Source organism: Rana temporaria, chromosome 12 (assembly GCF_905171775.1).
Source record: "Rana temporaria chromosome 12, aRanTem1.1, whole genome shotgun sequence".
NCBI lineage: Eukaryota > Metazoa > Chordata > Amphibia > Anura > Ranidae > Rana > Rana temporaria.
This window is the reverse complement of record NC_053500.1, coordinates 114,674,858-114,689,685: the sequence shown is the minus strand read 5'-3', so window position 1 is coordinate 114,689,685 and position 14,828 is coordinate 114,674,858. Positions and strand designations below refer to the sequence as shown.

The window sequence follows — 14,828 nt, the reverse complement described above, 5'->3', positions numbered from 1 at the left end:
AAGGTAGGGCGGGTGCAGGGGTTTGCTCTGTGGCTGTGCGAGTTGGCTCGGTAGCTTCTCAGGTGTGAGGGGGGAGTTAAGTGTCTACAGGTGTGTGGGTGGGCTGAGTGTGTACATTTTCGGTTTTTTCAGCACGTCGTTGTGTTTTACATCACCGCGTTCTGACATGATCGTTTTTTTAACTGATGGTGTGTAGGCGCGACTGATCATCAGTCAGCTTCATCAGATAACTAATGGAAAAAATCCATCAGACCGTTTTCATCAGACTAACCTATCGTGTGTACAGGGCATTAGTGTTCAAACCTTTAATTTGTGGTCTGGGATAAAAATACAGATACGACTTTCGCAGTCTCCTTGTGAGACATCCTTGAACAATCATGAACTCCAATTCCACTATTATCGGGGGGAAAAAAAAATATATATATATATATATATATATATATATATATATATATATATATTTAAAATGTATTTATTTATTTTTAATGTGCGGCTATCATTAAAATACCTGGGGCCAGATTCACGTAGGAGAGCATATCTTTAGTTGGGCGTAGCGTATCCTACGCTACGCCGCCGCAACTTAGACAGGCGAGTGCAGTATTCACAAAGCACTTGCTCCGTAAGTTGCGGTGGCGTAGCGAAAATCGGCCGGCGTAAGCCCGCGTAATTCAAATGTGGAAGAGGTGGGCGTGTTTTATTAAAATGAGCCGTGACCCCATGTAAATGACATGCCGATCGTACGGCGCATGCTCAGTATCACGTCGAATTTATGCCCTAAGATACGCCAGGCCCAATGCCTGTGACGTGAACGTAACCTACGCACAGCCCCATTCACGTACGACTTACGCAAACGACGTAAAAAGATACACTTGCCAACGTCCATACTTTGCATTGGCTGCGCCTCATATAGCAGGGGTAACTTTACGCCGGACGTCAGCCTAATGTAAAAGGCGTAGCGGGCGCAAGTACGTTCGTGAATTGGTGGATCTACCTAATTTACATATTCGACGCGTAAATCTACGGAAGCGCCCCTTGCGGCCAGCGTAAATATGCACCCAAGGTACAACGGGGTAGGGGACTTATGCCGCTCGTATCTTGGCCAAATCAATGCGTAACTGATTCTAAGAATCAGGCGCATAGATACGACGGCGTACGTGGAGATACGCCGTCGTAAGTCCTTTGAGAATCTGACCCCTGGTGATTTTGCCTTGAATGTTATTTTTCAGTCAGTTACTGTTATACAACCCCAATTCCAAAAACGGGATGCCATGAAAAACCTACATAAAAACAGAATGCATTTATTTGCAAATCTCATAAACTCATATTTTATTCACGATAGAGAATAGAAACCATTCAGTGTTTTTGAATCATGCAAGCTTTAACTTGCAATTTTTGAATGGAACTGTGTTCACAGACAGTGATTTTTTTAATTATTCCTGAGCCTATGCAGTGAGGTCCATCACAGAATCATGCCTGTTTTTAAAGCAGTGTCGTCTGAGGGCCCAAGTTTTGGGCATCCAATAAATATTGTGTTTCAGCCTTGTCCATTGCGCACAGAGATTTCTCCTGATTCTCTGAAACTTTTTATGATATTATGTACTATAGATGACGATATATTTAAAATCTTTGCAATTTTACATTGAGAAGCATTATTCTGAAATTGTAATAACATTTTTAGACGCAGCTTTTGACAGATTGGTGAACCTCTGCCAATCTTTACGTCTGACACACTCTGACTAAGATGCTCTTTTTGTACTCAATCATGTTACTGACCTGTTGCCAATTATCCAGAATGTTATTCCAGCTCTTCCTTGTTAGAACCACTTACTTTGCCAGCTTTTTGTTGCCCTGTACTAACTTGTTTGAGACATATTGCTGCCATCAATTTCAAAATTACTTTTTTTTTTAAATGGTACATGAAACATTTTTCCATTTTCCATTTTCTCTATTGTAAATAAAATATGGGTTTATAAGATTTGCAAATCATTGCATTCTGTTTTTATGTGGGTCTTAAGGCTCATACACACGGTCAGACATCCAACAAAATTTCCCTTGGATTTTTGTCCTAATTGATTTGTCCGGCCACACCCATAGCATACACACAGTCAGACTTTTCTGCAAACTTTTCTAAAACTTTCCCAACATCACGTGTTTTTTTTTGCTCTTTTCTGCTCTTTACCGCCACCCTTTGGTTAACTTCTGCTATTGTTGGTTGATTTTAACATTGGTTCTGAGCATGCGTATTTTCACTTTGTCCAAACGTTGGTTGGCTTGCTGTACACACGGTCAGACAAGGACTTTTGTTGCCGAAAAGTTGGTCCGTTTGCAGACCCAACTTTTTGTCCGATGAAACCCGAAAAAGTTGGTCCGATGGAGCGTACACACGGTCAGACAAATTCGAAAAGTTGCAGATTTTGAAGTTGGTTGGCCAAAAGTCCGACCGTGTGTATGGGGCTTTTACACATCATCCCAACTTTTTTGGAATTGGGGTTGTAGTTTGTTCATGTTATCTCCCAATTATTTTTCCTGTGTTGTCACCCTGCCACACGATTTGCCAGTGGAGAAGCCACCATGAAGTTGTACAGTTGCTGTCCACTCTTGTAACTATTAGGAAACCCTCCCTCAAAAAATTAAATGGCATACAGAAATTGCTGAAGTGCATGTAGTCAGAAAGTGACCACCTAGAGGTTGCAAGAGATCAACAATAAAGGATAAAAAAGGTGTAGTGGTACCCCCATAGGAGCCCCTGTGTGCTGGGGCTAGGGTTGCCACCTCATCCCTTTAAAAAGGAACACATCTGAATTACACAGATTCTGAGGCTAATTTAATGCAGATAAGGCACCAAGTGAGTTTAATTACCACCTTAATCAGCCACAGAACCTGTGTAATTCAGATGTGTTCCTTTTTAAAGGGATGAGGTGGCAACCCTAGCTGGGGCCCCTACATGAGGCCTTGTGTTACCCTATGTCAGGGGCCATGGGGGCATCGGGGGGGGGGGGGGGATTTGTGCTGGAAGGGGGAAGATAATTTGTAATAGGAGCGGGTAGGTTGGGGAAGAAGGGGGGATTGAGTTGGGACTGGGGATTTTGGGGATGCTGTGGAAGGGGGAAGATTTGTTTTGGGGGGGGGCGGATTTTTTTCTGGTGGAGAGTGAGAATACAAATTAGTGCTGGATGTTTTTTTGCAGGAAAGGGAGTGGGGTTTTTGATGAAAGGGTAACATGGGGGAGAATATTGCTCGAGAGGGGAATTGTGCACTCTTCTTAGCCCTACATTGTGCATTACACACCCCTGGCTCATGCACACTTTTTGTTTTGTACTCATAACTCCTAAAATACATTACACACTCCTGTCCCCTGGATTCTGTGCATAACTCACAGGCTCTATTCCCACCTACGCATTCCAGATTGCAGCGATTCTGCTCATGATTCCTGAATCAGCGGAAATCACTTTCGATTCCTTTACTTTCAATGGCACCCAAATCGCACACCATTCGCTGACCGAAAGTTATTTTCGGTGACCAGCATCCCACGATTCTGTTTGCATGATTGTGCTGCGATTTGTCGGGCGCATATCATGGCAAAAAACTGCCGCGGTTGGGGTGCCATGCCGTTCGCCACTACAGTGTTCGGGTTTGGCTTGAAGAAAAGGTGGCAACAGTACTGCAGCAGTGGGCAGGGAGTTCAGCTGCACTAAGGATGGAATTTCTGTATGCAAATTCCAGCTGTTGAACACCTCTGCATGTGGTGCTTGCACCAAATTAATTTTAATCTGTCACCTGCACTCAGAATTCTATGAATTCCCCAGTATGTAATATGTAAAATCACAAGTGTTTATTGTGGTATACAAATTGGCCTATGGTTTCCATCTAGTGGTATAAAGTGAAAATTACATTGTCTAGACGTTACCAATTACCTCTGGATAAATGACTCCTGGCCGCCGTCATTTGAGTTAACCAACCTTAAAGCGAAGCTCCGCTGAAAAAAAAAATTAAAAGCCAGCAGCTACAAATACTGCAGCTGCTGACTTTTAATATTAGGACATTTACCTGTCCTGGAGTCCAGCACCGTCCGCAGCAGAGGACGATCGATCGCTAGTCACTCTGCTGCCCCCCCCCCCCCGCCATCCTCGGTAAGGGAACCAGGAAGTGAAGTGCTCTGGCTTCACTGCCCTGTTCCCTACGGTGCATGCGCGAGTCGCGCTACGCCTGCCGATTGGCTCCCGCTGTGTACTGGGAGGGGGAGGGTGACGTCATGACCGCAGTCTGCCCGAGACTGTGTGGCCGGAAGTGGGTGCAAATACCTTTAGACAGGTATCTGCACCCCCCTCCCCCTGAAAGGTGTCATATGTGACACAAGAGGGGGGAGGGTCCCAATCAGCGGGAGTTCCACTTTAGGGTGGAGCTCCGCTTTAAGCCTCCGTTCACACCAAAAGCGGCTTTGAAATCGCGCTACTCCAGTCAGTGCAATTTCATGTGTGGCTTGTCCACATCAGTGCAATTCCATGCACGGATGTCAACGCAAGTCGCACATGAAATTGCCAAAAATAGCGCAGGAACTATTTTTTAAATCACGCTACTTCAAATCACACCTATTACGACAGTGCCATAGAAATACATTAGATGTGACTTCAGGTTCGATTTGTAAATGTCGCACCTGCAGTCGCACCGATGTGAATGGGGGCTAAAGGCTAAAGTGTGTGTTCTAGATACTTCAAACACCTTAAGCTAGCGCTTCAATTATACCTGCACCATGGTTGTTATGTCAGGATGATTGAAGCGCATTATTTTTATTATGACATTGTAATATAAGAAAGAAAAAGTTCAACTCACCATAATGTAGAATTAGTGGGAGCCCTGAGCGTGTCACTTGTCATGTCGCCTGCCACTAGATGCCATCATGTGTCCCCAGCAGAGTCCCTCCTGCATCCACAGCGGAGTCCCTCAATAAATCAGGCATCCCCAGCGGAGCTCCTTCTTACATCAGGCGTCCCCAGCGGAGTCCCTCCTTACATCAGGCGTCCCCAGCGGAGCCCCTCCTTACATTAGGTGTCTCCAGCGGAGCCCCTCCTTACATCAGGCGCCCCCAACCTGGTAAGTTGGTTTGAGAGTGTAGATATGGAAATGGCTGTTGGGACCCCTTGGTCTGTGGGGTAAGTGTTAATGACGAGTCAGTGTTTTGCGGCTGGAGACATATAGCTTTGGTTTATGGTTACTGTTAAATTGTTATTAATTATTGTTTCATAAAAGGCCGGATGGCCATTTAACTTCACCTTGTGTCATGTGTTGTAATGGGAAAAGGGTTGGCATTTAGGGTTCCCACCCCATCCCTTCAAACCAAACACATATGAATTACACAGGTTCTGGGGCTAATTTAATGGAGATAAGGCGCCAAGTGAGTTTAATTACCACCTTAATCAGCCACAAAACCTGTGTAATTAATATGTGTTCAGATTAAAGGGATGATGTGGCAACCCTAGTGTCATTTGGTGCAGTAAAACACACCCCCCATCCCAATAATTATTTTCCCATATAACACTGCATATATCAGCAATAGTAGTATCGTTAACAACTGTCAAGCAACTAACATATTTGAAGAACAATATCATATGAAAAAAATAGAACTCAACGTTTAACTTTTGGGCTTTGAGCAGGCTAGTCCATTTATTATAAGTGTTCACTTAGCAAATAGGTAGCCTAAAGCCTCGTACACACGATTGCACCAGTTTCCAACAGACCTGGCAAGCCCCAAGGCCATTGACTGATGCCCTGCTCAATACATTTTGCTCTATACTGTGGAATAAAATCATGACGGCCTCCCGCAAGCTCTCTGCTGATCTAATAAAGAGCTACGCCATCGCACTAACCAATTGGAGCATGGACCTAGCAACAACAGTGCTCGAGGGGCACAAGGAGGAGATTTATAACGTGAACGCTGAACTTGAGTCTGCGGGATAAGTTAGAGGACGTGGAAAACAGAACCCGCAGAGATAACCTTAGCATCAGCCAAATCCCTGAGGTCATTACTGACCTGCAAGGTACTGCCACTGCCTTTTTTCGGGAACTGGCACCTGAAATTTCCCCTGAACCTTTGAAATTTGATCGTATCCACAGTTCCCTTGCCCCTAAACCAACTGAGGGCCCTTTATGGGGTGTCACTATTGGGTTCCACTATTACTGCACCAAAGAGAGAGAGTCCTGCAAGCAAGAAGGGAACATCAAGATCTCTACTTTCAACCCCCTCCAATTGTTTGCAGACTTCTCTCTGGTGACCATTGCCAAGTGGAGGAAACTAAAACCCTATTTACAGGTCCTGCAACCCCAAGAGATCAGGTCCAGGTGGGGTTTCCTCTTTAAGCTCTCGTTTTCTCACCAAGGTCGCCAGTTCCACGCCTCTTCCCTACCTGACCTGCGGCAACACTTTCAGAAACTGCAGTTTGACCTCCCCTCCCTCTCAAAGGGAGACACCATCCTCATCTGCTCGTCCGAAATCCTCTCAGCCCCCTTGCAAGCCCTACCAGGTGTCTCAACGTGGCTCTCAAGCACTTCACTCTCTCACCAAGCACAACGCTTTCAGGATATGCCCACAGGATGACAGAGCTGGCTTAGCCCGACTGGCATGATCCACATAGTCTCATAATCCTATCACACCATCTGCTTCTCAGTGGCAGACCCTGAATCTGGTTACTACTACTTTTGGACCAGGCACGTTCGGAGCTAGATCTTTGTCTCACTAATGGAGCTGAGAGCATCTTGCGTTGGTCCCACTAGAGGTGGTACGCTAAGGTGAATAGGCAGAATCAGATGTTGGCCAATAGGCTATGTACTTTTACTCCTAAATTTACTCCTATCACACAAGCAGGTCTTGGAGGAATTCCGTTATCACTTTACTAGACTGTACTCGGCCCCTAATCAGACATGTAATCAGGATACTGATACTTTCCTGCATTACTTTTCACTTCCCACATTGACTGAGGCTCTTATGAACCGGGATATACAACTCTCGGAAGTTCTCCAATATATTAAAGACCTAAAAGTGAGCAAACTACCTGGTCCGGGTGCCTTTTATGGCACTTTATTATAGGAAGCTAGCTGACGTTTTAGCTCCACATTTGACAGCTATATAGAATTCCTTTAAAGATGGCCAGACCTTTACATCAGACTTTTTGACCGCTAACATAGTGATGCGTCCCAAACCTGACTGCGATCACTCCTCTTGGGCCCACTTCAGATATATTTCTCTTATTAACATAGATATGAAAATTCTGACTACAATTTAAGCTAAATCGCTTAAATTCTTTCCTACCGTGGTTAGTCAAAAAGGATCAAGTTAGCTTCGTTCCACAGAGGCAGGCAGGGGAATTCAGGCAAATAATACAGTTACAACATATAGCCCACAGCCATTCTTTAGAATCAATGCTTTTGTCTCTCAATGTGAATAAGGCATTTAATACTTTGTCATGGCCTTATCTCATGTTCATACTCCGCCATTATGGTTTCGGAGCCTCATTATTGCGACGGATGTCAGCATTATGACTCCCCTCTGGCTATTTTAAGTCATCTCTTTTCAATATTGGGAGGTGTACCCGTCAAGGTTGCCCACTCTCACCGCTCTTTTATATTCTGGCTCTGGAACCATTGGTGTAGGCGGTCCACTCTATAAAATGTATTGATGTTGCAGGCTCTTCCCATAAAATATCCTTATTCTACAACGATATTTTGCAAACTCTAACCTCCCCTAGAATCTCTCTACCTAACCTACTATCCCTTCTAGACACCTTTGCATCCCTCTCGTACCTTTGGGTCAACCCTTCCAAGTCCAAAGCAATGTTGGTCAAGCTATCGCTTCGAGTATTAACAGATCTGAAAACTGTCTTTCAATTTCATTAGCTCTCCTCTCTTCCCCATTTGCAATTTCGCCTCATCCCATCATATACCAGATTGTACCAGGCCAATATTCAACCCTTGTTCAAAAGATTTGTTTTCCTCCTGGTCCCACTGTCCGTTTGTCCTGGCTCGGTAGGATAACTGCAATTTGCATGTCTTATCTCCCGAAATAACTTTATTTTTTGTGTCTTGCCCATCTTAGTCCCTCCACATATTTTACTCATACACCAATGCAAGATTTTGAAGTATATCTTGGGATCCACCTGTCCTCGAATTAGTAAGCAGCTTTTGTATGCCCGAAGGATCAATGGTGGCCTTTCGGTCCCTAATTTACAGGCCTAATTATACTGCAGGGAACATATCCCATCTCCACAAACATGCCAAATACTGCTATGGGCCACTATTAATCTTATAGACTCTGATCCTATTCCCTGTCCTTGCTCCCTCCTATTCATCACCTGACCAGAATAGGGCCATGCTTAGCCCACTCTCTACAATTGTGGGACTTAAATATTCCATGGGTCTCATATCTTCTCCTTCTCCGACTTCTTCACTGCCCATTATTCCTGCCAGGATATAAAAATCCAGCCCATTATCCTGGTGGACTGCGAAGGGATTCACAGACATTCACTCCCTGTTTACCCCTATGAGGATACTGACATTTGACATTCTTCTCATAATTTTTCCCTATGAGAACACTAAAGCTACTTACAACTTGCATTTTCTTTCAAAACTCATATAATCCCGCCCTACCCCATATACTCTGACCCCCTTTGAGAGCCTCTGTAGAGCCAGAACCCACTCCCTGGGCCTAATATCATTGATATATTCATCTATAATTTCTGCAAAAAAATACTATATCATCTCCAATGGGAAAAAGAACTGAGGGTCGTTAGATCCGGAGGACTGACAGATTATGACTATTGCCCTTTCCAAGTGTCCGAGAAATGTTCCTCTATTAGAGAATACCTATTAGGTGTTGTATAGGCGGTTTTTATACGCTGGCTAGACTGGCTCATTTCATCCCAACTTACTCTCCCCTCTGCTTGGAGATGTTCACAGGAAGGTTCTATGGCACATATTTGGTGGTCATGTCTGAAAGCATGCAGGTTATGGGTCAGTCTATACCTTTTTTCCATAACTTATTTCATGTTGACCTCAAAAGGGACCCCTATGAAGCCCTTCTTGGCAAACCAATTGTTGGATTGCTTCGCCCAGAATGGCAATTGGCTCTACATCTCTTTACTGCAACTAAACTAACCATTGCGATGGCATGGAAAACCCCTGTGCTTAGCTTTGAGGTGGTCAAAAAACGTATTAGTGATAACAAAAATGACAAAAGCTTTTCTTTAGATATGTTAGGTTCTATGCATGGACATTTTTGTTTTTGCCGGTATCATTTGACCCCCTGGGATACCACAGAAATCTATTTTTGGACTTTATTTTCTTTAATGTTTACATTTTTATTAGTATTTTTTCAGGCCTTCTCATCTCTAGTGTTGACACCTTATAACAGGAAGTGCCCAAGTAAGGAAATCAACAACTGCATAAGGGTGGAGAAGGATACATATAACACAAAACCATTCATCCTAGGACAAAATAAAGTTGCCCCTGTAATAGCCTGTCATACTGTGAAAAGCCAAAGCAATCGCTTTGAATAGGATTAAAGTACGTGTTATTACAGCCAGGTAGCATTAGGGTGACCACATTTCCAAACTACCATTCAGGGACACCCCCCCGTTCCCAAATATCAGCTTGTGCTGTAACGGATCACGGCACAGTGATTGGACACAAGAGGCGGGATTTATGATTTCTCCAATCACAAGCAGGGGGCGGGATTGTGCTCCTCCAGGCATTCCCGACCAGGACAAGTGCTGTCCGTGAGTAAAGCGGTGATGTGGCTGCCTTTTTTGGGGGATTTAGATTGGCCCGGGGGAGGGGGGGGGTGGCTGTGTCAGTATCATTCCGGGACACTGTATTGTCCTAGAATGAATGTACCCGGGACAGACCTGCAAAATCCGGGACACGTGGTCACCCTAGGTAGCATAGATACTCGATTAGAAATAACATAGTGACTGCGACATAGGTCTTAATCGCTTGTATGCAGGGTGGCATACCCCTGCGTACCCAGAGAACTTTTGACAAGGCATTCAAAAGGCTGATAAAGCACTCTACATGTCCTAGAAAAGAGCACAGAGAATAGGAAACAGGAAGGGGAAAGAAAGCAAGAGAGAACGCATGAAAACAGATTGCGATACACGTTACATGTCGCTACTCACACCGAAGTTAGAGCAATATTATTAGCACCAGACGTCTTCCATAATGCTAAATTGAGGACCTATAGGTGGGCTTTTAAAGTGTCATCTGTGAAAAATATAAGGTACTAAAGTTTGTCTCCGTTTTTACTAGCGCACGCAAATTTAGGATTTGACATATTGGGTATTTATTTACTCAGTGCAATCTCAAATTGGATCATGTATTGCATTTGTGTGCCCTAAAATTAGCTTTAGTGTATTTTTTACTGAAATGTTTCATTTCCTAGACCCTTGTGGTAATATTGTGTGACATAGAAAAATTGGAATGATCACTATTTTATTCTCTAAGGTATCTGCTTGAGGAAAATATATAGGCCCGGATTCACAGACAGCGGCGCACATTTATGCCGCCGTAGCGTATCTCCTGTACGCTACGCCAACGCACAGAATTCACAAAGCACTTGCTCCCAAAACTGCGCTGGGTTTCCTAGGCGTAAGCCGGCGTAGGTGGAAGTAGGCGTGAGCCATGCAAATGAGGCGTGACCCCATGCAAATGATGGGCTGAGCGCCAGACAGATACGTATAACGAACGGCGCATGTGCCGTCCCGTGGACGCATCTCAGTGCGCATGCTCACAATCACGTTGGAACAACTGCCTAATATACGTCGGATCACTGCCTACGGCGTGAACGTAACCTATGCCTAGTCATATTCACGTCTTACGTAAACTACGTAAAATACGTCGGCTTGTGTTCCCTGGTGCAGCCCTTTGCATGGATGCTGCTGAGTTACACCTCCTTTATGGGGCATAACTTTACGCCGGACGTAGAACTTTACGCGCACTGCGTCGGGCGCACGTACGTTCGTGAATTGTCGTATCTCCCTCATTTGCATTTTTGAATAGAAAATCAATGGGAGCGCCAAATGCGTCCAGCGTAAATATGCGCCCACTCTACGCCGGCGTAGGCAAGTTACGTCGGTGGGATGAAGCCTGTTTTTAGGCGCATCTTAGTTTGTGGGTCCGGCGCATAGATACGACGGGGCATATTTGCACTTACGCTGCGTATCTGGAGATACGTCGGCGCAAGTGCTTTGTGAATCCAGGCCAGAATGTTTTGAGGGGTTTATGTAATCTTCAGGCCTAAAATATTTTTTTTTAAGCAGGTATGCAAAAACAGCTCTGGCATTGAAAGGGTTAAAAATATCTTGCATTAATTTTGTTAAACATTATATGATATACGGTAGAATATTTGGTATTTTGAGCTCTTTTTGAATTTCCTGAATTTTTTGGGCTTACAGGTAATCATGGCAGAAATGATAACTCCGACATCTCGTTGCATTGAAGAAGAAATATCGGGGAATATTACAGTGGTTGGTAAACAAGCTATTGGTGAAGATGTCACTCTTAATCTAGTGATCAGAAACATGACAACCAAGTCCAAGGTTATTACTGCTGACATCAAGGTATATTCAATCCTGTACACAAGGAAGGAGATCAATGAACTACACAAGGAGACCAGAAATATAAAACTCAGAGGTTGTGAAGGTAAGATACTCTATGGGAATTTTATTTTTTAAATTAAATAATACTGTGTGTGTGTGTGTGTGTGTATATATATATATATATATATATATATATATATATATATATATATATATATATATATATATATATAGCATACATAGGGGGCAGGGCAATTGGTAGTTTACAGAAGATTGCTATGAAGAAAGATATTCTTTGATGCAGTTAACAGGAAGTGACAAGATCAATCAATATTTTTGGTGTTTTGCAGAAAATTTTCTTAGCTTGAATAAAAAAAGATTAATGCAGCCATCACATTTTAGGATTGCAAGCTGCAATATATTACATTTTGTTTGTGGGTTTCGTTATCCTTTTAATGTGCTTTATTTTTGTAAAATAATTACTGTATAACACAATTTTACTGAATATACTAAACATTTATTTTGCTTACACAGAGAGAGAAGAACCATTGACCATAACCTACGCTCAGTATGATGGCCTCCTAACTGCAGATAATGCCATAGAGGTGACATTTGTCTGCTCCTATGAACCAGTCGTAGGGACACTCATTATCCAAACCAACATTGTGCTGGATAACCCAAAATTCGAAATTAAGGTAAAATACAATATACAAATAATAGACAAATCTTCCTTACATTTTAGATACCAATAATGCCAGCTCAATCAAAAAAAGCAATAAAGTGGACATTACCTCAAAAGATTTTTTATCTATAGATACAGTAGTATAGATTTACAGTATATTTGTCTCCACTCACTGCTGGAAGTCTGATCCAAAAGGGAAGTTTGCTCGTTTCCCTCACTTTTTCGTGGTGACACCAGGGTCTGCAGGTGGGATAGCGGAACCGTGGAAACATGGCAGCAGGGGGCACGAATATTCGAATATTACTTGGGGTCTGTGAAAGAGGCCATCTTGGTAGAGGCAGGGTTTTGCTTCCTCATGTCAGAGCATTCAGCAAGGAGATCATGACATCACAAAATCTCACTCCAAAGCTCATGAGACTTTAGGTCAGAAGCAGCAGTGCCTTAGATCTCACACTGCACCTACCAGGAAATCAACTGCTATTTTTCCGAAGGAATTTTAGGGATACTGCTTAGGCACAAGTAAGGCCCTGTACACACGATCGAACATGTCTGCTGAAACTGGTCCGCGGACCAGTTTCAGCGGACTGATCCGACCGTGTGTACAGCCTAGCAGACAGGTTTTTCCAGCAGACAAGTTTTAAAGCATGCTTTAAATCTTGTCGGCTGGAAACCCGTCCGTCCGACATGTCCGCTGGTTAGTACACCTAACCAGCGGACAGATATCTCCCGCATGCGTCGAATGGATTCGACGCACGCGTGGAAGTATTTTACTTCCTGGTTTGGTGATGTGGCGGCGTCAACGTCACCGCCACGTCACCGCGCTGTCTGTCCGCGGGGATTTCGGTTTGATGGTGTGTACAGCCATCAGACCGTAATCATCTCCGAGCGGACATGTCCGATGAAAGCGATCCGCGGACCGTTTTCATCGGACATGTTCGATGGTGTGTACGAGGCCTTACACTTCTAGATGTTTCCTATAACATTGTTTTTGAGCCCCGTTCTACTTTTAAGCATGATAACAATTATTTAAATTAACTTTTTTTTTCAGATAAAAGAACCAGTCCATATGAATAAGCCTGTTAATGCTGAAGTCGTATTCACCAACCCCCTGAACCAAGTTGTATCTGATATTGTGGTGACAGCAGAAGGCAGTGGTCTTCTTCGAGATCCAATCACAGTCAAGTACGCTAAATATTTTCCATTCCTTATCTATTCCTATTTCTTATATGGTTACATCTTTACCTTTTTTCTTTTTAAACCTAAAGTTGACCATAATTGTTACAATCTGATTGCACCTTCTTTTTTTAGATCTACTAACAACTATGTAATGTAAGGGTCTGCCGGATTGGAAATAAACCACATAGATTGTTTTGGTTGGCCCTCATATTTTATGATTTTGATAGATCCAAGATTGTACAATCAGGTTACAATGTGTATGACTAGCTTGAAGTGAAATTTTCAGTCTGTGTTACAAAGGTGGCTGGCAAGTAGGGTTATTAGAGAGGAGATTTTATGTCTCTCCTTCAATAAAAGTTTCCTTTCTGTCCACTATCAATGTTCTTGTAATTTTACACGGATGCTGCATTCACGCCTGCACACTCTGGGAATGCACAACAAATGTGTAACAAGCACAACAAGGCAGTGTGAATGGGGCCTAAGCGAAACATAAATGGCTGAATGCACAATTTCATCATGCCTTGGATGCCAGGGTAAGTTATTCCTGTGCCCATGTGCAGAGTTAAAGTGGTTGTTAACCCACTTATATCACTTTACATAATCCTGCTGGTTCCCTAATGACAGCTGCTCCTGTATCTGTGTTTTCTAAAATAAATGCCTCCTTTACCGGTTTTCGGAGTGCCAGCCCGCGATCACGTAATCGGCCGGCTCTCTCTCTCCTCCTGTGCCCCAGCTGATGTTCCTCCTTTACTGGATTTCAGAGTGTTTCCTTGCAATCATGTCACCGACCATTTCTCTGCGCTGCCTGGCTGACAGATGCACTGGGCGGGTCAAGATTCCCCTGCTGACGTCAGCAGGGGCGCAAGGAGGAGGTGCAAAGTTTTTTTTATAAAACAGACAGGAGCAGCTGGCATTAGGGAACCAGCAGGATTATATCAATTTAAAACCGTTATTAGAGCATGAGGAGTAGAGGGCCGAGCACTAACTGAGAAATGCAGGAAGGGAGGGGGGAGGGAGGACACATGAGCACAGAGGTGAGCTGCGGCTCCCTTCTATGCAGGCCGCAACTCTGCCGCAGCTCACACTGACGCATTGCTTCTGCTGGCAGATCCAAGCCGACATCCCAAGAGAGCATTTTTATATCCTCTCCCAGCAGTCTTTTTTTTACTCCTGAGCAATCTGGTAGTTGTAGTTCAGGCCAGTCCTGCTGGGATTGAAACCCCAGCACTCTGTACTAGACATGCCACGATGCTTTGCTCTGCTCTAGTTTGTCTGTCAGGAAATTACATATGGAGTCCATGCCAACACTAGAGGGAGACGGCTCCACATTACCAGCACTGCATACTGTCCCTGAATTGCAGGCACAATAGCTAGCTCCTGGCTACAGC

The 14,828-nt window shown here is 43.8% G+C and overlaps 1 protein-coding gene across 2 annotated transcripts in view; it reads left to right on the top strand.

Annotated features, from left to right (window-relative positions):
* The window catches only part of LOC120918607 (protein-glutamine gamma-glutamyltransferase E-like), a 45,652-nt gene that overhangs the window by 27,963 nt on the left and 2,861 nt on the right, over positions 1-14,828 (top strand). For both annotated transcript variants that reach the window (XM_040330279.1, XM_040330278.1), the window contains exons 2-4: positions 11,439-11,685; positions 12,117-12,277; positions 13,313-13,446. In XM_040330279.1, the coding sequence (XP_040186213.1) occupies positions 11,445-11,685; positions 12,117-12,277; positions 13,313-13,446 (536 nt within the window). In that variant the 5' untranslated portion in view covers positions 11,439-11,444. The remainder of the gene's footprint in view (positions 1-11,438; positions 11,686-12,116; positions 12,278-13,312; positions 13,447-14,828) is intronic.